Source organism: Myripristis murdjan, chromosome 8 (genome assembly GCF_902150065.1).
Source record: "Myripristis murdjan chromosome 8, fMyrMur1.1, whole genome shotgun sequence".
NCBI classification, from domain to species: Eukaryota; Metazoa; Chordata; class Actinopteri; order Holocentriformes; family Holocentridae; genus Myripristis; species Myripristis murdjan.
Window position 1 is genome coordinate 2,510,979 of NC_043987.1, and position 23,062 is coordinate 2,534,040.

General features: G+C 41.7%; 3 protein-coding genes across 10 annotated transcripts in view; 1 reads left to right on the top strand and 2 right to left on the bottom strand.

Annotated features, from left to right (window-relative positions):
- On the bottom strand, positions 1-20,269 carry smim22 (small integral membrane protein 22). 6 transcript variants are annotated; one of them, XM_030058612.1, is made up of 6 exons: positions 20,258-20,269; positions 19,210-19,215; positions 2,921-2,947; positions 2,059-2,190; positions 676-743; positions 1-522 (listed from the first exon to the last, which is right to left on the bottom strand). In XM_030058612.1, exons 4-6 carry the CDS (start codon positions 2,186-2,188, stop codon positions 475-477), a joined length of 246 nt encoding a protein of 81 aa, XP_029914472.1. In that variant the 5' UTR covers positions 2,189-2,190; positions 2,921-2,947; positions 19,210-19,215; positions 20,258-20,269; the 3' UTR covers positions 1-474. The 6 variants fall into 6 exon arrangements, with proteins under 6 accessions (XP_029914472.1, XP_029914475.1, XP_029914473.1 ...); XM_030058615.1 differs by lacking the exons at positions 2,921-2,947; positions 19,210-19,215; positions 20,258-20,269 and adding an exon at positions 2,987-3,110; XM_030058613.1 differs by lacking the exons at positions 2,921-2,947; positions 19,210-19,215; positions 20,258-20,269 and adding an exon at positions 2,798-2,820.
- On the top strand, positions 5,399-14,217 carry clpp (caseinolytic mitochondrial matrix peptidase proteolytic subunit). The gene is made up of 7 exons (XM_030058608.1): positions 5,399-5,499; positions 6,977-7,078; positions 8,044-8,115; positions 8,757-8,853; positions 9,010-9,197; positions 9,580-9,685; positions 13,096-14,217. Exons 1-7 carry the CDS (start codon positions 5,488-5,490, stop codon positions 13,320-13,322), a joined length of 804 nt encoding a protein of 267 aa, XP_029914468.1. The 5' UTR covers positions 5,399-5,487; the 3' UTR covers positions 13,323-14,217.
- Positions 17,348-23,062, bottom strand: part of aldh3b1 (aldehyde dehydrogenase 3 family, member B1) — a 12,125-nt gene continuing 6,410 nt past the window's right edge. For 2 of the 3 annotated variants that reach the window (XM_030058602.1, XM_030058603.1), the window contains exons 7-10: positions 21,905-22,297; positions 18,812-18,978; positions 18,623-18,722; positions 17,348-18,165 (exon numbers count right to left, since the gene is read on the bottom strand). In XM_030058602.1, coding sequence (XP_029914462.1) covers positions 17,969-18,165; positions 18,623-18,722; positions 18,812-18,978; positions 21,905-22,297 — 857 coding nt within the window. In that variant the 3' untranslated portion in view covers positions 17,348-17,968. The remainder of the gene's footprint in view (positions 18,166-18,622; positions 18,723-18,811; positions 18,979-21,904; positions 22,298-23,062) is intronic. The other variant, XM_030058604.1, reaches the window with a different exon arrangement.

Sequence of the window (23,062 nt, forward strand, 5' to 3'; positions counted from 1 at the left end):
ATTGACATACATGAGAAAATGTCATTGGTAAAGTTTCCATTTTAATAGAACAGTATGTACAAACTTCATTCTTCATGTTAAAAGCCTTTTGAAAAGCAAAGGAAGAGAGTGATGTTACCCCAGTTTCCAAAGAAATCAAATCTGAAGCAGAAATCAGTGTTGTTGTGGTTAAAACTCTCCAATCAGCTGACTCCAGTTCCTCATTGGTGGCGTCTTGGAAATGAACATACAGAATTGCATGTCGACAACATCACATGGCTCTGATTTCCACAATTAGGTGGCAAATTGGGTCAGGGAAAAAAAAAAAACCTTCATTCTCAACCAGAGTGAAAGCACTTATTCTGATGCAGTTGTGTGTAAATGCAAAGCACTTTGGCACATGGATAAAAAGCACTGGGCACTGCTTCTAGAAGACAAAATCTAGCTGATTCTTTGTCAGTTGCTTGTAGAAATCAAATTACTTTGAGTCAGCTGTCAGTGCTCCAGAGCCATGTTCTCTATTCCAACTTTCTGTCTTCGGGGCTGTAAAAAAAAAAAAAAAAAATTAAAAATAGACAGCGTGAGGCAATTATTTTCCACAAAAACAGTCTTTTGTTCAAGAGACACTGCTGTTGCTAAATGAAGGTTTAAAATATCTCCTAGAAAGAATTTCTCAGGCTGTTTATGTGTGATTACCTTCTCATCACAGCAGCAGCAGCAACAGCAGCGGATGAGAACCAGGATCAGCAGCAGTAGAACCATACCTGACACACACACACACACACACACAACACACAGAGCAACACTATTCAGGGCATGAGTATTCAGTGATTCCCCTCAGAATTGAATTGTTGTCAGGGTGAAAAGCCTGAGACGCTGCAACTGTCCACTGAAAGCCAGACCAACGAACCAAGCTGGACTTCCCCCAGCTAACATTCTTAACATTCTTAACTCCCTTCCAACAACTCCCTTAATCCAGTCAAATTATTAAATACACACAGTTTGAGTTTGACCATGTGAAGCACATTTTTACTGCCTGAAATGGTTGAAAAAAGAGCTATTGTGTGGTCTGAGCTCTCTGTGCTGGTCGCTGGTGCTGGGCGGTTATGTTGCAGACTGTTAGCTGGGGGGAAGTCCAGCTCAGTGGCAGGAGGCTAACAGTTAGCATTTGGAGCATCCAGCCAGTATCCAGCACTCAGTAACAATGAGAGGAACATAGCACCACTACTGTCCTATAGAACAGCTGGGGGGAAGTGAAATAATATCACATTTCTCAAAATAGATGAAGTATCCCTTTAAAAAGCAAGTAGGTCAAACAGGTGTGGCACTGTTGTCCTGCCTCTTCATGCTTATTGTTTACATAAAACAGTGATTATGACAGGAGATTTTGATGAGGCTACCACTTGATTGTTTTGCTGTGATTTATTGTGTGCTTACGCCCCAGCATGAGCACACAGCAGTGGCTCTGCTGTTGTGCTCCACTGCCTTCTGAGTGGTGTTAGCCTCCCTCACATCAGAGGTGGGCAGCACTGACTGGCCCACTGCTGCTTTGTGAGGTGATGAGCCACAGACATCACAGCATCATAGGCAGTTCTAGGGGGTGGCAGCTGCCCCCCTAGAAAAATGCCTTGCCACCCTAGTTGCCACCCCAATTTCAGACAGTTTATTTATTTATTTTTTAATTGTGGCTGTTCGGAAACTCTCTGTTACGAGACTCAAATGTCCGAGTGCAAGTAAATTCAGCAAAAGATGACACTCCTACTATTTAAGGGGTTGATAAATGAATAAATAAATAAATAAAAATATATATTTCTAATGCCACCTTTTGGTTTTCTATTCAATGCTTTACTCGTGTACCACAATAATGGAATGTTTTTGAGTTAAAATATCCTCATTTGGGGGTTTTCCAAGAAAATATTGATATATGGGATCGTTTGGTATTAAATTAGCATAGATATTTCTGCCACCCCTTAAAGTCTCCATGCCACCCTCTTGCCACCCCATGAATATTTGTCTAGATCCGCCCCTGCACAGCATCCCTGTGGGCTTCTGCTGTCTGGCTCCATCATCTTCACCTACCGACAAAGATGAAGAAGACCGCAAAAGAGGCTTTGTCCCAGTCGGAGCGGAAGGCGGCCTTGGACTGCAGTCTGGAGAGCACATCGTTGAACTGATTCTCAACCTCCTCTCCAAGGTTCCTCTGCTCCATGGCTGGAGGAACACACACAGTGCAGAACACATTGGATCAGTGGGTCTGGACAGCATGGCGTCTGGACCCAACAGGCAACATGGTTTGATTTCAGTGTTTGGCTGGAGAGGAAATCTACACCCTTTCGCACTGATTCAAAACTCCAGAAAATGATTATAGCACAAATTGTTACCCAAGTTTATGTGATATGGTGTAGTTCCCAAATGTCATCCAGAAACAACTAAAACAAATGTGTGTGAAGTGTTGATATTTCTAATATGTCATGTACCACCGATGTGTGTTAAATGTGTCCAGGACATTGAAAACACATCATGTTAATTTGATGTTTACCCACTTTTCCCTACTGGGCTCACACTGAGCCCACAGACAATATGAGGCTGACTAACAGGATAATATAACCTGTTTGTCATTTCCTCTAAAAGGCCCTGTTGTTCTCCCTTGTTGCTTGTTGTCTGGTATTCTTCCGCTGTAGCTACAGTTAAGTAGTACTTTAGCCTATATGTAAGCCTACTGCTACAGAGGAGGAAACAGCACATTAAGAAGCGGGAAATGACACGGTACATGTCGGGAAATGATATTTAAATCACTGGCTGTGTTATAAAGAGTTACCGAGATAACAACACGATCTGTCACAGGTTTATAACGACAAAGTTACATTTAACCAAAAAGAGCACAAGTCATTAGTTGAAATGCATATTATTCATGCGTCGGTCCCAATAGCTGGGTGCTTACCTGTAAATGGTGTCGTATGTTTTTGTTCTCCTATCTTCCGGGTAACCAGGCGCTACCTGGACTCACCTGTTGACGTTGACGCACTGACGCACTGACGCACTGGTCTCCAGCGGCCTGCCGCGCCGTCACACCTGAGAGAGCAGCCGCTGATTGAGGCTGCTGGACACAAGTGTGGGACTGCTGCCTGGCCTGCCAGCTCTTAGTAGTACTGGTGATAGCAGTAGTATAGTAGTAGTAGTAGTAGTAGTAGTAGTAGTGGTGGTGGTGGTATTGGTAGTGATACTAGTAGTGGTAGTAGTGGTAGTATTAGGAGTAGTAGTGGTAGAAGGCCTAGTAGGAGGAGGAGTAACAGTAGCAGTAGTACTACTACTACTACTACTACTACTAGTAGTAGTAATATTAGGAGTAGTAGTGGTAGTAGTGGTAGCAGTAATAGCAGTTTTATTCTACAACTAATCCAATTCCATTTCTGTGGCATCACCTTACTGAACAGGTTTTTACAGCCATGTCAGAAAAAGGACAAGACAAAAAAGAAAGAAAGAAAGAAGGAAGGAAGGAAGGAAGGAAGTAAAAAGACACAAGCACTTTGGCCCAAATGAGACAGCAGTGAGTAATGAGTGTGCAGTGTATTCAGCGTCTCCTCTGTGGACTTTGAGCAGAGTGTGGCGTGCTGCGGAAAAGACAGGACATGGCTGGGACATAGCAGAGGGAAACCTCTCTAACTGACAATCAGTTGCTATATAGTTGTTGTTGTTGTTGTTGTTTTTGTTGTTATTGTGGGCGGAGGAGGACAAACTGGTGGGTTCAGATTCCAGGGCAGCATGGTGAAGAGCTCTGCAGACAAAACATCAGCTGATAAAACACAGTGGACAGAGACCAGGACGTGTGGCAGGATGTGTGAACTCAAGCACAGGGACAGGACACAGCAGCAGGCTAAATAAGGACATTTTTATCCATTTTTATATACCATTAAATATATTATTGATTTATTTATTTGACTTTTATTTATTTGATTTGATTTGATTTATTGTATATTCTAGTTTAGTAATTCTCTCAAAATATATAAAGGCTACTCTTTCCTTACCTCATCATACAGTATATATACTGTATATTAGCCTATGTGATATTGTATATTTAATATATTGTTGGCTATGCTAGTATTTTATCCTTAAATTGATTTGATTTGATTTGAAAAGTTTATTTTGAACATTAACAAAACAAAAACAACAAGAATAACAACAGACAATGAAAAGTATGTTCAAAAAGGAGTGGGAAGAAGTTAAAAGTTATGTAATCCCACCCCTACTCCCTGCACAAATAATTGATAAACTTATCCTGCTTCTTGAGAATTACTGCTATCAATAGCTATCATCATAATGATGATGATGATGATGATGATAATAATAATAACAATAATACTGCAACTACTACTATCACTACTACCAGCAGCAGCAGCAGCAGCAGCAGCAACAACAACAACAACAACAACAACAACAACAACAACAACAATAATAACAATGATAATAACTATGGACATAATATATAATAAATATACACCAGTTAATCCATTTACATTTATAGAAAAGGACAAAGACAAAGGGACTTAACAATAACAAAACACAACATAAAAGAAGAGAACCAACTAATAATGAATCATCATCATCTATCATTTTACATGCTTATTCCAGAGTCCACTGCCCCTTTGCTTTCGTTGTGCTTTTTGTGTCTTGTCTAGGTCAAGCTGTCCTGCTCATCCTGGAAGGTCATCCAGCTGCAGATGAGATGGCTAGATGCTGCGTGTCACTTCCATCTAGATTACCTGTTCAGGATACCCTGCTGTTTCTGCTGTTGTCTGCTGTCCCAGTTTGTCCCTATCTCCCTGTCTCTGTCTCCTTGTCTCTCTCTCTCCCCTCCCACCCAACCGGTCGAGGTAGATGACCATCCACCCTGAGTCTGGTTCTACTTGAGGGTTCTTCCCGTTAAAGGGGAGTTTTACCTTGCCACTGTCGCCAAGAGCATGCTCAGGAGGGAATCTGTTGGGTTTCTTGTTTCTCTACTATAATTTGTAGAGCGTGGTCCTTACCTGCTCTACCTGTAAAGCGTCATGAGATAACTTCTGTTGTGATTTGACGCTATATAAATAAAGTTTGATTGATTGATTGATTATATATTTAATATATTTATATATAGATGTTCACCTAGACAGGCACACACACACACATACATACTGTATATAATTATGTATAGCGATACATTCTCTACATAATGCCACATGAAGAACTGCCACATGGAAATTATACTAATATACATTTTATTTTTTATTACTCTCACAGGGTATGCATAGTTTTTTTTTAGTTTAGGGTTTTTTTTTTGTGTTTTTGTGTTTGTTTGTTTTTTTGGTCACATACTGTCACCCACACTCCAGCTCACAAGGTGGCGGTACTGCACCTAAAGCTGTTTGCCGCCCGTCAAAAACACCGGAGGGAGAACACGAAGAAGAAATTGGAATAGTTTCCGGTGCTAGTAGGGGTCAGGCAGAGGGGAAACTCATACTACAAGACTACAAGATGCTTCTGCGGGTGAGTAGCGAGTCCAGCAGCAGACACAGCAGCGTCCTGTGGCTCTGGCAGCAGGACACACAAACACCCACACACACACACACACACGTATTATGAGAGACGCGGTGTCGGTGCGGCGGCCTCAGAGGAGCTCGGGCTGAGGCTGTGTGCTGCTCAGTGTGGCGGCTGCTTGTGTAACCGAGCAGCTGCTGGCGGACTACCTGAGGCAGGTCCACGGAGCTGTAGAGCTGGACACGGTGTGGACACACTGTCCTCATGGAGACACAAGTGGACCAGCACCAGTGTACCGTCAGGGTCAGCTGGCGTGTGTGTGTGTGTGTGTGTGTGTGTGTGTGTGTGTGTGTGTGTGTGTGTGTGTGTGTGTGTGTGTGTGTGTGTGTGTGTGAGAGAGAGAGAGGCTGGGGGACAAGGGGCAGGCCGGCCTTACAAAACCCTGTGGGTGTGTTGTAGCCCGTCACAGCTAAAGCAGGCTAATGTAGGACCGCGCTATATTATCACTATACTGTAGTCACCATATGACACCATTGCCATTTTAAAGGTTGTGCAATGTCCCGAGTATCGCAATGATATATATTGTGGTAAATAATGTCCCCGGCATCAGTCAACATTAGTTTTATCTCAGAGGTTGTCAAAAACAAACCAAAAACTACTGGTGGTAGCGAGAGTCCAGCTGCACCTGTCAACAACCTGATACTGAGCACATTCTGTTGTCAAACACACACACATCTGACACCTTCAGGAAAACTGAATATGAAATGTGCCTTATCAAACTTACATTTACATTTTTTATTGAATTTATTATACCACAGGCTGATTATTTTAGGAATTATTCATGACTGATATTCTTTAAACTAACATTTAAAAAAATAATAATAATAAAGTTCTCACATAGCCCCTGCAGTACTCCAGTGTACCACTAGGGGTATGTGTACTCGCATTTGAGAACTAGATTGTGGATACCCGACCCGAGCCCGCTGGGACCCGTCAGGTGGGCTGTGTTCAGACAAACATTTAGAAATTATAAAAATATTTAGAAATTATGTTGAGATTAGGGCCGGGTTTAGTCGTGTTGGTGTTATTTTAGTGAAACTCTGGTGGGAAATAAATAAATGATGGACCAACTGTCTGCTCTGGGCAACTTCCTGTATAGTGCTGGAGTTTCTGTGGTGATGCTGAAGGCAACATGAAAGGCTGTTTCAGGTGGTACATGTAACCTAGTGATGAAGGACAAGTAAAATCTCAGGCTGTGGTCGGGCTCGCTTACGATGCTCTCAGGTTGGCTCGGGTTACCTGTCGGGAATGTCGCGTTGATTCTTGGTGATACACTGTTGTTTCCTGGCGTCCGTGTATCAATAAGTTATTGCCACACAAAATTTTGCAATACAATACTGTATTGAATTTTTTTCCCACCCCCAGTAATACCAGCTAACTTGCACATGTCCTTGTCCTTCCATGCCTCTCCCTGTCTCTTTGTCAGAGGGTCCTGCAGGTGGGAGGGGCGGCGCTGAAATGCAGCAGGTCCATCCAGCACAGCTCGGTCCTGAGGAGTCCACTTATCCCCATCGTGGTGGAGCAGACAGTGAGCTTTGTTCCAACAGCCAGATCTCTTCATCCTGATGAAGCGGCTCTGTGCAGGAGTCCCCCCTGACCAGAAACATGTCGACCTCCACCTGCACTAGGCAGTTCTCAACAGATGCCATTTCTGCGTCACATAGTTGACTAAATTAAACTGTTGTCAGTTCTTGGTTTTCATGCTTTTAATCAGTTTGGAAACCATGCACCTTGTTGTGACAGGCCATGCCCACAGCCACGCCCCAGTGTGACCAGTCAGCATGTAAAGTTAATCAGCTCAAAACTGTTGAGAGCTTCTTGGAGATATGCTGCTGACAGATCAACAAACGTGGAATGGGGTGAAAACAGTACCCCCTGTCCACCTCTGTTGGTGGAGGTAAACCTACATTTGCCGCAAGATCATTTTTGTAGTTTCATCCTGTTGACCAAAAGACATTCAGGCTTCGGTTTTGGTCACTGATGGAAAATGTTCTCCATGCACAGGAAGTGACACATCAAAATTTAAAGTCATAATGCCCAACATTTTCATATAAATAACTCTTTGTCTTCGATTAATGTGACTCGGTAGCGCTTCAGTGCCCAGGTTGTGAGAGCTTGTAGCTTTGCTGCTTTAAACACCTGCCCTGCGTTCCAAATCGCATACTTATACTTTTTACTTTTAGTATGTACTGCAGCTGCCCTTACAAAGTATGTAGTTTAGGATGAAATATGCATGCTAATTCTTTTTTTTCCCCCACTAAATAGTATGGTAGTATGAGTATTGGAACGCAGCGCTGGTCAGGTAGATCTTTCCTCTGTCAGTCAGGAAGTGATGCAGTATATGTTTCCAGTCTGTTTGGAAAAAAACACAAGAAGCTTAATGTTTGTCAGTGATGAGGCCTGCTGCCTCCTGACTCTGACAGCTGGAGCGCTACAGGGAAGTTGTTTTGTCAGCATTCTTACAGATTCTAAAATTCTTCCTTTGTTTCTCAGGGGAGAGGAGAGCGGGCGTATGACATATATTCTCGACTCCTGAGGGAGAGAATTATTTGTGTAATGGGTCCTGTAAGTATGTTCTGAAATCTCAAAAAGACCATACCTGTGATTTTGAATGTTTTGCCCGTTTACTACAATTTACCCACATTTTATATTGCAACAAGTCATTGTGCAAATCATGCAGTGCCACTAAAGATTTCACAACATACAATCAAAACCCCTCCATTTTCCAATTTGAGTTTTTGGTTGAAACAGCCACCTTATAATGTTCTGCTTCTGTGGCTAACAAAGTCGTCAACCTTCATAAACCACACAACTGATAATTGGCTGGGGAGAGCAAACGTTTCCTCAGGGGACTATTTTCTGGCAGAGGGAGCATTTCATTCTGTGAATTTAAAGTCACCAAACAGTGCTGCTGCTTTTAGGAAAACTAAAGTGGAAGACTTTATTATGGTGATGGAGTACTGGAGAGAAGAAAGTTTGAAGTCTCTGAAAGTTCATTTTCATATCATAGTGAAATGAATGGAAACCAATGGCTGGAGAAAAGGGAGGAGTAATTTGTACAGTTTGTAGATATACTAAACATGCAAAATCACTAGGATGGTCCTTTTAAAATGTATCTTGACTTGGGTCTGTTTTTTTTTTTTTTTTGGTTAATATACATACATGTTCTCAAGTATGTCTTTTTTTCACCTGCTTCCATTCTTCAGATTGATGACTCAGTAGCCAGTCTAGTCATTGCCCAGCTGCTCTTTCTGCAGTCGGAAAGCAACAACAAGCCCATCCACATGTACATCAACAGTCCCGGTGAGTGAAGGATGCACGAGGTGGCAGCCACATAGGAAGCCATGCATGCTAAATGCTCTTTGAGGTGCACAGTTCTTAGAGGAAACACTCATCTTCTCCCCTCCCTTTGCTTCCACCTCTTTATTTTCCCTCCATCCACCCGCTCACCCCCACCAGGTGGTGTGGTAACAGCCGGCCTGGCCATCTACGACACTATGCAGTACATCCTTAATCCCATCTCCACCTGGTGCGTTGGCCAGGCAGCCAGCATGGGCAGCTTGCTGCTGGCAGCGGGGACGACGGGAATGAGGCATTCACTCCCCAACGCCCGCATCATGGTGCACCAGCCTTCAGGGGGAGCTAGGGTAAGGGCCCTTCAAAGTCTGAAAAAGTCTTCAATTATTTCAAATGTGAGGCCCTAAAGGGATAGGTTTGCCCATTTTGAAAAAAAAGTGTTTTATTTCACCTGCCAGCTGTTGTGTTAGACAGTAGTGGTGCTGTCTTCCTCTCATCATTACTGCTGCTCTAGTGGTTGGTTGGAATGACACGCTGCAGACTCTTTGGTCACGATGGCCTGTGGCTAAAACATTTTTGAAAGGGATGGAATACATAGATTGTTTCAGTCAGTAGACTTGACGTTATAACTGTGGTATTCAGTGAGGTAGAAAGTACTTAAAAATGCTTGAGTATGTACTATCCAATAGTTGCTGAAACAGTCAAATGACGTGTGAAGTGCTGTGTGTCCAGGGCCAAGCCACCGACATTGCCATCCAGGCTGAGGAGATCCTGAAACTGAAGAGGCAGATCAACAACATCTACGCCAAACACACGGGACAGTCACTGGAAACCATCGGTAGGCTGCTCACTAACTTCAAAAAGGGTTCTCATGCTGAGGAGAGTTTGCAGAGCAGATGCCACAGCCTTCACAGGGTCATGCTGCTTGTCAGTGACAAACACTAAACAGCACATATAGTACAGTGGTCCCTCGTTTATCGCGGGAGTTACGTTCTAAAAATAACCCGCAATAGGCGAAATCCGCAAAGTAGTCAGCTTTATTTTTTACAATTATTCTAGATGTTTTAAGGCTATAAAACCCCTCACTACACACTTTATACACTTTTCTCAGACAGGCATTAACATTTCCTCACTTTTCTCTCTTGTTTAAACTCTCAAAGTTCAAACCTTCGTAGAAAAATATGTCCAGTATTATAGAATGAACGCATTCTGTACTGTACAGGAGACACGGACAATGGTCTACAGTCCCTTAGCCAATCAGGACGCAGAACACAATGCGCTGTTTAAAAAAAAAAAAAAAAACATGCAAAATTGCACTAAAAAAAATCCACAAAACTGCGAGGCCGCGAAAGATGAACCGCGTTATAGCGAGGGACAACTGTATACTAATCTTCATATTATACTATTTTAGCAATGAATATGATGCAAATTCAACATACTACGCCATTCTTTACTAACTGGAAATGACTCCTGTGACTTGCGTCTAGATGTCCTCTGCCACCCAGCAACTTCAAATTTGAAAAACATTTAAAAAAAATGTCCCTCAACAGATATTTTGGTTTATTTTTGTTTTGATGAACTTGTCATGCAGCTGTTGACAGGCAGATGTTACAGCAGATGTTTTCATCAGGTGCAACTCTGACATAAAATAGTTGAGCATTCCTCAGCGACCATGTAGAACAGTTTTTCCTCTCCTGAGCGTTGTGCAGTGGCAGATATTGACTTTACCCTGTCACTTTGTCTTTTCCTGGACATGCACATGTAAAGAGCCACTCAGACGTGTGAATAAACGTTTACATGGCAGAAAAATCCAGAAGAAAAGTACCTCTGCTAACCATATGTCTCTTAAGCTCTTACCCCAGTTATGGAAAGCAGTGTCCTCCCTTACATGGCATTTGAGAATTCAGATACCTACCTGGTGAATAACCCAACTACTAATTTATACACTATATTACCAAAAGTATTCGCTCACCCATTCAAATGATCAGAATCAGGTGTCCTAATCACTTGGCCTGGCCACAGGTGTATAAAATCAAGCACTCAGGCATGCAGACTGTGAAACAAGACATTTGTGAAAGAATGGGCCGCTCTCAGGAGCTCAGTGAATTCCAGCGTGGAACTGTCATAGGATGCCACCTGTGCAACAAATCCAGTCGTGAAATTTCCTCGCTCCTAAATATTCCACAGTCAACTGTCAGCTCTATTATAACAAAATGGAAGCGTTTGGGAACAACAGCAACTCAGCCACGAAGTGGTAGGCCACGTAAAGTGACGGAGAGGGGTCAGCGGATGCTGAAGCGCATAGTGCAAAGAGGTCGCCGACTTTCTGCACAGTCAATTGCTACAGAGCTACAAACTTCATGTGACCTTCAGATTAGCCCAAGTACAGTACGCAGAGAGCTTCATGGAATGGGTTTCCATGGCCGAGCAGCTGCAGCCAAGCCACACATCACCAAGTGCAATGCAAAGCGTCGGATGCAATGGTGTAAAGCACGCCGCCACTGGCCTCTAGAGCAGTGGAGACGCGTTCTCTGGAGTGATGAATCACGCTTTTCCATCTGGCAATCTGATGGACGAGTCTGGGTTTGGAGGTTGCCAGGAGAACGGTACATTTCAGACTGCTTTGTGCCGACTGTGAAATTTGGTGGAGGAGGAATTATGGTGTGGGGTTGTTTTTCAGGAGCTGGGCTTGGCCCCTTAGTTCCAGTGAAAGGAACTTTGAATGCTTCAGGATACCAAAACATTTTGGACAATTCCATGCTCCCAACCTTGTGGGAACAGTTTGGAGCGGGCCCCTTCCTCTTCCAACATGACTGTGCACCAGTGCACAAAGCAAGGTCCATAAAGACATGGATGACAGAGTCTGGTGTGGATGAACTTGACTGGCCTGCACAGAGTCCTGACCTGAACCCGATAGAACACCTTTGGGATGAATTAGAGCGGAGACTGAGAGCCAGGCCTTCTCGACCAACATCAGTGTGTGACCTCACCAATGCACTTTTGGAAGAATGGTCAAAAATTCCTATAAACACTCTCCTCAACCTTGTGGACAGTCTTCCCAGAAGAGTTGAAGCTGTAATAGCTGCAAAAGGTGGACCGACATCATATTGAACTCTATGGGTTAGGAATGGGATGGCACTTCAGTTCATAGTATGAGTAAAGGCAGGTGAGCGAATACTTTTGGTAATATAGTGTATGTAAGCACAGTGACTCAGTCCAGCTGCTGATAAAAAACCAAACCAATCAGTGAACTCTGCTGCTGTGCTGATTCGCTGGAATGAACACCTGCAGACTCGTGGGAACCAGGGGCCAGATTCTCCAAAATGTTCTTACTAATAATCTAATAATAACTTAAGACGTTTCGTAAAAAAATGAGAAGTTCATAAGAATGTTCTCAAGTGCTATTCCCCATTATTTTCTTAAGAACTGCACATTATCTTAAGAACTTCTTAATTTTTTCCACTTATGAACTTCTCAACTATCTACCTTTATGGAAACAAACAGCCTCTAGCTGCAACCCACAGCAGTTCCATCTAAAATACAACAAAACAATATCCATTATAGTCTCAACTTTGATTTGATGTTATAAAGTGTTTTCTCAAAAATTGAGATACATACTTTGTATTGGACAGCGACGATATTACTAACCTATTAGTTAATGGAATCTAAATATAATTGACACATGAATGGTGACTGGTGGCTAAACAAAATGTCCTCATATAGACTCAGAAACAATACATGTGCCTATATGTGTCTAAATACTGGTTTAGATATTAGGCTGAATTACAGTTTAGATAACGATTACCACTATGTTAACATATACAATGTCAAATTATTAAGGTATTAATCTGTGTTATATAATCAAATTTGGCTCTAAATGAATCAAAGATGTTTGAAAAATAGCTTACCTTCACACAGCATGTGGTTACTTAAGACGACCTTTACCTGTCTTAAAGTTACGATACTATTTAAGAAAAATAGTAAGATAATTTCTTTCAAGAATCCCATTTATTCTTAAGAAAAATCTTAAGAATAAAGTTGAGAACATTCTTAAGATCTTTTGTTTGGAAGAATCTTAAGATATTTTCGAATTCACAAACAAAATATCTTAAGATTCTTCTTAAACCCAAACTTAAGAAAAAAAGTGGAACTTAAGAAGAAATTTAATCTTAAGAACCTTTGGAGAATCCGGCCCCAGGAAGGAGAGTAACAGAGCGCTCGTTTCTCCTCTCCTCTCCTGTCTTTCAGAGAGCGTCATGGAGAGGGACCGCTACATGAGCCCCATGGAGGCCCAGGATTTTGGTATCATTGACCGGGTCCTGGTCCACCCACCCCAGGCAGGCCAGGATGAACCCGAGCTGGTGCAGAAAGAGCCGCCAGCAGCGTCCAGCCCCGCCCCAACCCCGGAGTCTTCAGCGCCGGAGCAGGCCTCCCCTGGGAGCCACCCCCCCTCCTCATACAAACCTGAGCCATGAACTTTAGGAGAGCCTTCAGAGATCTGCAAATGGGCCTTCAGGATTTTCTGCCTGAAGCGACCTGGTTTCCAGATGGAGTCTTTATGATGTATTTCAGTTGTTTTAAGCGGCTTCCTTGTGACCTCATGTTACCCTGCAACAATGGTGCACTCTCCACACACACAGGCAGCACCCAGGCTTTTGTTCACAGCCCTCAGAAAATGAAGCACCTTCATGTTAGGTCAGTCTGTTGTTGTGTACAGCCTTATTGATAAAACTGTAGTGCATTCACACTGCAAGCAACTGTTTTGATGTGTTGCTGTGGGATGTGGAACAAGCTCTGATTTCAAATATGTAGACAGAATGTTGAACAAGCAAATGTGTTCACTGCTGTGGTTGTGGCTTTCACACTGTTACACTGTTTTGATGAGTTTACTAACTAAATGTCTTCGGCCTGGCTTAAAATCCTCGATGCAGATTCTCCATGCATTGTTTTAAGAAATTTATTCTTTCAGTCTTTCAAATAAAAGTTGCCGAGAACTGGGAAGTGCAGAATGCCTGTAACAAACTTCTCATCTAACAAGGAAGTGGGGGAATCAGATGACTTTTACCAGCTAACAAGCCGACCGTCCACACACCACCCGGTCCGTCTGGTTGTTCAGCCCTGTAACACATGAATGGACTGCTGGCGTGGACTGTGCTGCTCACAGTGTGAATGCATGGCACAAAAAAATAAAAATCACTTCTTTAGATTAATGTGGGGGCAGGAAGCCTGTTAAGACGACAAACACATCCTACTCAGCACCTGCTTGCAGGGAAGACACTGTTGAAGTTATTGGAGCAGAGAAACAGACTGATCTGCTTTGGAATATTCCTATTTTTAATAAATTTCATCATGTTGACCAAAATTCTCAAACTATGTACCGCCTCTTATTTATCTTGAGTAGTCTTATGTGTGGGAGTGTAATTCACATTGTGCAGTGTATTACTGATAAAATGACCCAGTAGTAATTCACTGATTCTTGGGAATTTGGATAAAACAGGTTTTAATTTTGGAAAAAAAAGTGTGTTAAATTAGAAAATCTGAAGGTATATCATTATAGGCCAAGGTCTTGGCTGTTCAGCAATGTACCGGTGCAACCTCCTCATTTTGCATTTTTTTTCATAAAATAGGTTTTTCCAGTTATTAGGCTACTTTGTTTTTGTCAACACTGTCACGGTAATGTTTTTTTTTTTATTTGAAAAACATATTTTTGTATTAAAGGGACTATTACTTTAATAACTCAACAGCACCAAAGAGACATATTGTAAGCATATTCATTTAAAACAAATATAACTGCCTCTGACGGTGGTGACACTAATCTGATGGTGGTGGCAGTCGCCTCATTAAAACATACATTTCCAAAATTTATACCACTCAAGTCAATGGCTTCTTGCTTAACAGCTTTATTTAACTATTTGGTACAAAAAATAACAATCCTGAGCTCTGTTCTAAGCATTTTTCAGACTTCAGTCATCACCGTCACACAGAAAACCTGACGGTGGTGACGTCTGACGGTGGTGACAAAAACCTGCTCTTTCACATGATAAGCATGAGTTGTTCACATTAGCCAGCTTGTTTCCCCCCTGTTGCTACCTGCATCAGACCTCTTCTTAAAAATATGCATTTATTCCATAATCGAATTTAATATTTTTTATACAGAAGTGACAGTGTTGACAATTTATGGTTGTGACAGTAGCAGTGTCCAAAAATATGAAGAGATTTAAGAGAAAATAGCAAACTTCCAGGAGCCTGAGCGGTCTTGAAGCATGCAGTAGAGCTGAAGGTTTGAAAAGGGATCCTCAGGAATGTAACTGACCTTGTAGTTTTTTTATTATTATTTTTTAAATAAATATCTGACGGTGGTGACGAATATCTGGGACACATTTTGAGCAACCACAAAATAATAGTAAATATTGTTCAAAACCCATCATTTGTAGTTTTTAATACATATTATGATGTACTCTTTCATGTGGTAAAGATATTATTCAATGAAATTATTACTTTTTGTTGTTTTAATCATGTTGAAGTGATTATCTCCTATCCGAGGACAACTGGTTTTGTAGGCCATGGGCCAACATATGATCATTAAATTAATACCAATTAAAAATAAACCTATAAAAGAACCTTACAAATGTGCAAAAGACCCCCTGATTATGCCCTTGATTCTTTTTATTCATTAAAATGTTGTAAATTTCCAGCAGAAATAGCATTTTTCTTAGTGGGACATGATTTATCCAAATTCTCAAGAATCAGTGAATTGTTTATTGCATTTCAAAAAGGGACTGCAGAATGAGCTTGACCTAAATTGAACCTCCTGAGACCCAGCGTCCGCATGTGGGGACATTGCATTTTGGCCTCCCTGCACCATAATACTTACTGCTACTCAACTTAGACCTTTTGTACACATTCAGGGACACTTCATCTCAAGGTAACAGAAGCACAACACAAAAAAGTAAGAAAACAAGATGGCGGGAATATCAGCAAAATGCTTCTATGGTCAGTCCCTAAACAAAAGTGGGCAAGGTACAAAACCTCTTCCAATTTTTTGGTTAAACTTGTGTATTTGTGCTTATTAGTATCGGTTGCTTGAAATGGCATAACATTTTGACAAATTTTAACAATTGTAACTAGGTATGATGCTGCTAAACTTACTCGTACCTGTATGAGGACAAAGTGAACCTGTGTAAAAAAAAAAAAAAAAAAAAAAAAAACGCTTTTTTATTCTTATGCGATTCATTTCCAGGGCACATGACTCTGTCAAGAGCAGAAAGCCTGCTGAATGCAATAGTAGGAGACTCTGAGGTGGAAGATTTGTCTGATCTTCATGATCCTGCAATCGATGGAGATGATGCTCATCAGCAGAGCAGTGATGTTTGCATTAGTGAACCTGTGCAGAGATCCAGAGGTCGTGGGTGGTAAAAGTGTTGATGCTGATTATGAGCCAGGACCTAGTAGACGTCACTCTGTGGGTTCCAGAGGACGTGGGCACAAACGTCAGCGTCGTAAAAGTGTTGACAGTCATGGTAAGGACCTAGTATTGGATTGACACTGATGAATGTGGAGAGCCTAGGCCAGGACCTAGTGGTGACCATGAGGAGCCCAGGCCAGGACCTGATCCTGATATAGAACAACTAAGTGCTGAAGATCAAAGTAACGAAGATTACTGTCCATCTGATACACCAGAATCTGATCAACAGAGCTGGGATGCCACTGACAGTGACAAGGAAAGCATGGCTGATACTGACAATGAGCCGCAACACCATCTGCATGCATCTGAACCCAGACCAAAACCCAGCAAAACTAGACGTGAAGATCGCTGGATGTGTAGTGCATTTGCTCCAGACTTGGTCCAGTGTGAGGCTCAAGATGACAGGCGAGAAGAGCGAGAAGATTGGAAACCACTGGACTATAAGGAGCAGCACATTGACACAGAGCTGATGAAACTCATTGCTCACTGTACAAATGTTATGTCACCTAGCAACCACAGGTGCATCTATCAATACTTGGTCCAATGCCTTGCATTTCATAGTGCATTTCAGGTGTGTCACACTGTTCTAACAAAAATGGTTAAGGAATTAAGAATGACTTGATGTTTTGATGTTCATAAAAGGTGTTCTATAATTTGTAGAGCGTGGTCTTTACCTGCTCTACCTGTAAAGCGTCATGAGATAACTTCTGTTGTGATTTGACGCTATATAAATAAAGATTGATTTGATTTGATAAAAGTGACTTAGAAGAATACATACAGGAGAGAATCCATGTCAGTGTTATGAATGTGGAATATGGACAGATGGCTTGCACTGTTTGCAATTTGTTTGCAGAAAAAAGTTTGTGTGTTTGTGTTGTGTTTTTGCCCACTTTAGGTATTAAAATAAACAGCTGCCTATTTTGTCACACAATGGTGGGGACACACACACACACACACACACACACACACACCTATATACCTACCATACCATATAGCTGTATACACACACACACACACACACACACACACACACACTTCAATGTACAATTCAATTTTATTTCTCAGTATCAGCATCAAAGGAGTCTCTTCTTCACAGCACAACACAATGTAGATGGTTACACAAGCCACTGTGACAACCAAAAACATATTTAAGATTTCTAATTTTAATTTCAGTATTTTATGAAAAGCATTAATAGGAAAAAAAAAAGTACATCTGTTGTATAAAAAGAATTACAATGATTTAATAGGTCAAATTTGTTAAAATATTTTGCTCCAGATGCAGATATAAAATATGTGCAAACAAAACCTGCTTTCACCCTGAATAAAAGACCAACTCAAGAAAAAGTGAGAAAGTGAGAAATTTGGCCCAGTTGAAACAAACCTGGAGATACAAAATAAGTATCAGTAATAGTGATATATAGTGATATATATATATAAAATAACATTTAAAAGAGCTATAATCACAGAGATCAGCCTCTAAGATGAATAGTGTGAAGACTGAAGCAATAGCACTGACAGTGGCTAAAAAACTGAGACACACGGGCACATACAGAGACACTAAATGCAAAAACAACATGTGGACATCATCTCAAAGTGATTCATTCTTACAAACACACATGGAGCGTTTAGGCTCCACTTCTCCACACCTTGCCTGCATCACATGACGGAGCAGCTGGGCCAGGATTTCTTGGCGGAGGCGGTCCAGCACAGCAAGCTCAGGTTGTTGTCTGTATAAGGTGGGTAGCGCAGGACGTTGAGCCTCTCCAGCGCCCAGCCTCGCAGCATGCAGGCCCGCCGGTGGCTGAAGGTCTCGAAGGTCCAGCGGCCGTGGTAGCTGCCCCAACCACTGGCCCCTGTAGGGTGATGGATGGTTAGGTCTGAGTTTACTGGAAAGCAAGAGAACTGCAGCCATTTTGAAATGAAAAACAGGGTAAAAACAGGTGATGACATTAAGGTTCCATGCAAGTGTACAAGAATGTTTTATATAATCCAGCAGGAAGAACTGGCCCATGGGCCGCGACCAGAACCCCTTTCTCAGGAACAGAACATCGTAGAAACACAGAAAAAAAATTGGCGTGTTCAGCGTCCAAGAACCCCCAGACGAGCCTCGGTTCGTCTTACAGTTAGGGTTGGATTGTTTTTATAACATGTTGAGTTGATGCGTACAATATCATTTTAACCTGTACCTCCCCAATTGTAGCGTTATGCTTATTGGAATAAGATGTGAGAAAGGAGGGACATATCAGCTCAGATGATGATATGACATAGGGGTGTAGAGCAGAAAACATAACGGACCAGGGTGACACATACCTACGCCTCCAAAGGGCAGGGTTGGAAGAGTCATGTGGACCATCCCATCATTAGAGCAGAAGCCTCCACTACTGGTCTTCTCCATCACCGTGTTCACTACCTTTAAAAGAAGTGAAAGAAAATGTCTGCATCAAAGTTACAATGCAAGTTTCATCAACTGTTTATATTCAAATGACGTCTGCCTCTCACAGAGGATTCTTCAGAGAAAACGTAGAGGGCCAACGGTTTCTCTTTGCGGTTGATGAAGTCGATGCCTTCTTCCAGAGACTCAACAGTGAGGATGGGCAGGATAGGGCCAAAAATCTCCTCCTCCATCAGAACATCATCTTCCTCCACATCCACCAACACTGTGGGAGCTGGTGTGAGAACAAAGTTACAGAGGAACAGGTTTCAGTGAAAAGGTGCTTTGTGACACATTTTCAAACAGTAATACATTGATGGAAAATCAGTTACTCTTTGGTATAATTACAAATGAAATCATGGTAAAGACAAGAAACCAAAAGAAGGATGAACTACTTCTATTTCCAAATTGCAAGAGGCTGCATCACTTAATCAAAGTGATGAATTCTCAGAACAGACTCCTGAACATGGGACTCAAGTTCTGTTATCATCAAACTGCATCTTGTACAACAAATTTTAAATCATATTCAAATACAGAAAAAATAAGCAACATCAGCCCAGGGTTTTATTTGTATCATTATTACTTTGGGACATATCTCCCAATCTATTTGGTGGACTGAATTTGGTGATATTCATGTTGCCTAGAAGATGAAATCTGTCAATTTTGGTGACCCCATGACCTTTCTTCTACACACTAACATACATATTACATTCATATTAGACACTGATATCTCAAAAGGGTTCTCTTGAATTGCAATGAAATTTTCTGAAGGAATCTTTAAACACCTGGAATGCATACACACTTCCCCAGTGGGGCATCTGCATTAACATGCTCAAAGTGTTTGTTTGCTTAAAAATAATCTGTCTGGATGTTTGATTGCAATTTATATTGCTACAGCAATATTACACAAAATAACTGTATTATTTGTTTTGTTAGGATTGTACAGCTCTAACTGGTACCTTCTATTTCACACCAGTGGTATTGTTGGGGCAAAGGTTTGTTAAGATGAAGACTGCATCTTCCATCAACACCAGTTCCTCTTGGGCCCCCTGCAACTCTCTGTCCTCCTCAAGAAGCCCAAAACATGCCAAACATGTTGACAGTGATTTTTCCATCAGCCTATCAGCCTTTCCACTGCCTTAAACTCTAAAGGTGGTTTAGGAGGAACAGCTTCCTGTTTTGTGCTGTAAAGCAATACAGGACAAATCTCGCCAAATGAAATTCAATGAGACACCTTGGTTCTTCCTCTATATGCACTGATCTTGTGTACTTGGTACTTTTTATGCAATACCTTACCGCCAAAGCATGATCCAAAACAAAATAACACAGGAACAGAGGACACAAAAAGATAACAGATGTTTACTTGCCAGCAAAGGACACACTGACTGTTGAGATCGAATACGAAGAACAAAGATCCACTGCAAGAATGACACAGCAGCGCTACAGTGTACAACCCAGAGCCACTTTAAACTGGGAAATTAGCTGTGACATGTCCTTGACTGCATGAGCAACACAGAGCACATGTCCCGGCTCAAACTTTAAGGAGGCGTCTCTGGACTTACTTTCTTGAGAACTTTGTTCTCTCCATGACAACCTGCAAAGAACTGTCTCAACAAGCTCACATGTAGCAACTCTGCATTTTTGGAATTGGAAATCCACCATTGTGAACAGGAATCACTCTAGGCTTTTTTGCTGTTGTTGTTTTATATTACATGAACGCTTCGAAATGATCTTGGAATAATTACAGATGAATAACAACGTTTGCTAACTTGCATACCTCACTAATACTAAACGACTGCTTAATTCATCAGTTATTGGTGATGACATCATTGTCAGTATTTAACTGACATCACTATCATGTTTGCCAACTTAGGTCTGTAAAAATCTTTATACAATCATACCATACAAGTACCATACAAGTTTGGTATGGTACAGTTTTTTTCCTCAAAAAGGGAAAATGTCTTCTTTTGAGGTAACTTGATACCTTAAATATTTGTCTTTGAAAAAGACACATTTTCCAGTTATGACTTGTCACATTGTGTGCCCTGAAGATTTCCCAATAGGGCTTAGCAATATATGGTTATCACATTGTTATCTAGATAGAACCTGCGTGATGTTAATCTCTCAAAAGGAAACAATATGGACAGTATCAAATTTAGGGTTAGGGTAAGCCTGAGACACTGATTGGTCTGTTCTGATCAATATAATACTTACTGTTACTGTGAAGTAACTGCATTTTCTACATCCAGTTGAAATTATCATGCTGTTTTTTGAAGAACACTCAATTTTCACTGTTGCGGCACTTACAATTTCAAATAAGTGTAAACCCATAGTCATATTGTATCGTTGGAGATATTTGGCATAAATATCAAAGTATGAAATTTTGTCAATATCATGTAGCCTTTTTCCCCACCAGACCAAGGAACATATAAAGAAGGAAGGGACAATATGTCAGTGGGTTGGATGGGGTTGCCACCTCTCTGTTTATGTCTTATTAACAGGTTGGTGCAGCAGCCAGGTGTTGGTGCACTAACCTGGTCCACTAACTAGCTCATATTTGATGTATGGGACTGTACATTTTAAACTTGCGTGTGGTGAACATTAGCATTGTTTTGTTAATGTTGGCTAATGGCTTGAGGTGTCATGCAGCTGCTGGACAGACTCCTGATGTTCTGAGACCAGTAACAAGGACAACTAACGTGCACACTGGACAGAGATCACCAGTCTGCATTATGCAAAGTGTGTTTTGAAGTGGCAGACGGAAAGTGGTTAATAGTGAGGTTTTCCATTCCCCTCCCATTGACTTCAATATCACTGACATGAAAGTGGCACCAGGGCAAATTTGGCACGTTATCACTAAGACATATTGTGCCTAGGGTGCGGATCAGGTCACATATTTTTGTTTGAACCCGACCCGAGCCTGAGAGCAGGTATCCACGCTCCAATTGTGCTCTCTTTCTTTATACATTCCTTGCAGTACCAAACAAGGAAGTCTCATGCTTCAATGATGGGTGGATTTTTTCTTCTTCAGCCCAAACACATTACTTAGACTGAAAGAATATTATATATTACACAGTGTCTTAATAGTGCATGCTCACTAAAAAACACAGCACAGTCCAAATTCTACATTGATGCCTCTGTTTCTTAGTTTTCTAACGCACCTATATACTTCTCCTCCTGATGGCTCTCCCCTCCCAGAACCACCTTGCCCCGGGACTTGTGTAGCAGATCCATCAAACGGGTCCAGTGACGATCGGTCACAATGCGGCCCAGGTCTAGATTCGTCTGAGGCTCCTTGCTGTAAAACTCCTCCAGGGTCTCACGCAGAAAAGGCAGCAGGGCATCACGGACGTCCCGTGTGCACAGAACATAGTCTGGTGCAACACAGCTCTGGCCGGTGTTGAAAAACTTGGACCATACCAAGCGGCGGGCAGCAGCAGCGATGTTCACCCGGCCGTAGATGAGGCATGGACACTTGCCACCCAATTCCAAAGTGACTGGGGTCAAGTGGATGGAGGCTGCCTGCAGGATGCTGCGTGCTACAGCCTGGGAACCTGCAACGAGGGCTCGGAGAAATCAAGAGGTGCAACAGCTACTGTTCCAAAATGACACTTGCTTGAACACAACGGGGTGGATTCTTTTGGAACAAAATTGCATAGAATCAGATAACAGTGCTTACAAGATCACAAGAATTACAGAATGGCAAATCGGCACACCCAAGTATCATCAACTGAATCAGATTCCATCCTTAATATTCAAGGTACCATACTGAATCATGTAACACTGAAAAGCTTATAGATTTGGATCACGTGGTATGTGACTTTTCATGGAAAACCTTTTAGCAAAGTATGGAAATACAACCAAATGCAGACTCACATAAAAATAAATTTGCAATAGATGCGGCTTCCATTCAGCCAAGAATGTACTAGCCAACTTTAGAGTGATAGTTTGGATTCTTACACACAGTCGTATTTGCTTCCCCCAGAAGTGTAAAAGATCCTCCTGTTCTTGTGCTTCCTTCAAAACATTTTTTTCAGCTCAAAATTTGTTTTTTTTTCCTATATCGACCTCGTTCATTTTAGAGAGGAACACTTCCAATGAAGCTCTCATTCTCAGGACACGGAAGGACGGGGATCTTTTACACTCATATGGAACAGCAAATACTCTAACACAGCTTAAGGCAAGAATAAAATATTCAAGATAAACATCCAAGACCAAAACAAGACCAAGACAAGGAAGATGAGACAAAGACTTTGACATTTTGGTCTGCAGATCAGTATCATGAGCTATGGTACATAAATGTAAATCTGCATTTGGAA

What these genes read in the sequence shown, in the direction of transcription:
- clpp (XM_030058608.1), top strand. An exon ending in AGCCTTCAGGGGGAGCTAGG is followed by an intron (nt 9,198 to 9,579) that starts GTAAGGGCCCTT and finishes CTGTGTGTCCAG; the next exon opens with GGCCAAGCCACCGACATTGC. An exon ending in ACAGTCACTGGAAACCATCG is followed by an intron (nt 9,686 to 13,095) that starts GTAGGCTGCTCA and finishes CCTGTCTTTCAG; the next exon opens with AGAGCGTCATGGAGAGGGAC.
- smim22 (XM_030058609.1), bottom strand. Translation starts at nt 2,598, where the DNA reads ATGACAAACAGGTTATATTATCCTGTTAGTCAGCCTCATATTGTCTGT. An exon ending in TGTGAGCCCAGTAGGGAAAA is followed by an intron (nt 2,191 to 2,522) that starts GTGGGTAAACAT and finishes GTGTTCCTCCAG; the next exon opens with CCATGGAGCAGAGGAACCTT. An exon ending in GCTGCTGCTGTGATGAGAAG is followed by an intron (nt 523 to 675) that starts GTAATCACACAT and finishes TTTTTTTTACAG; the next exon opens with CCCCGAAGACAGAAAGTTGG.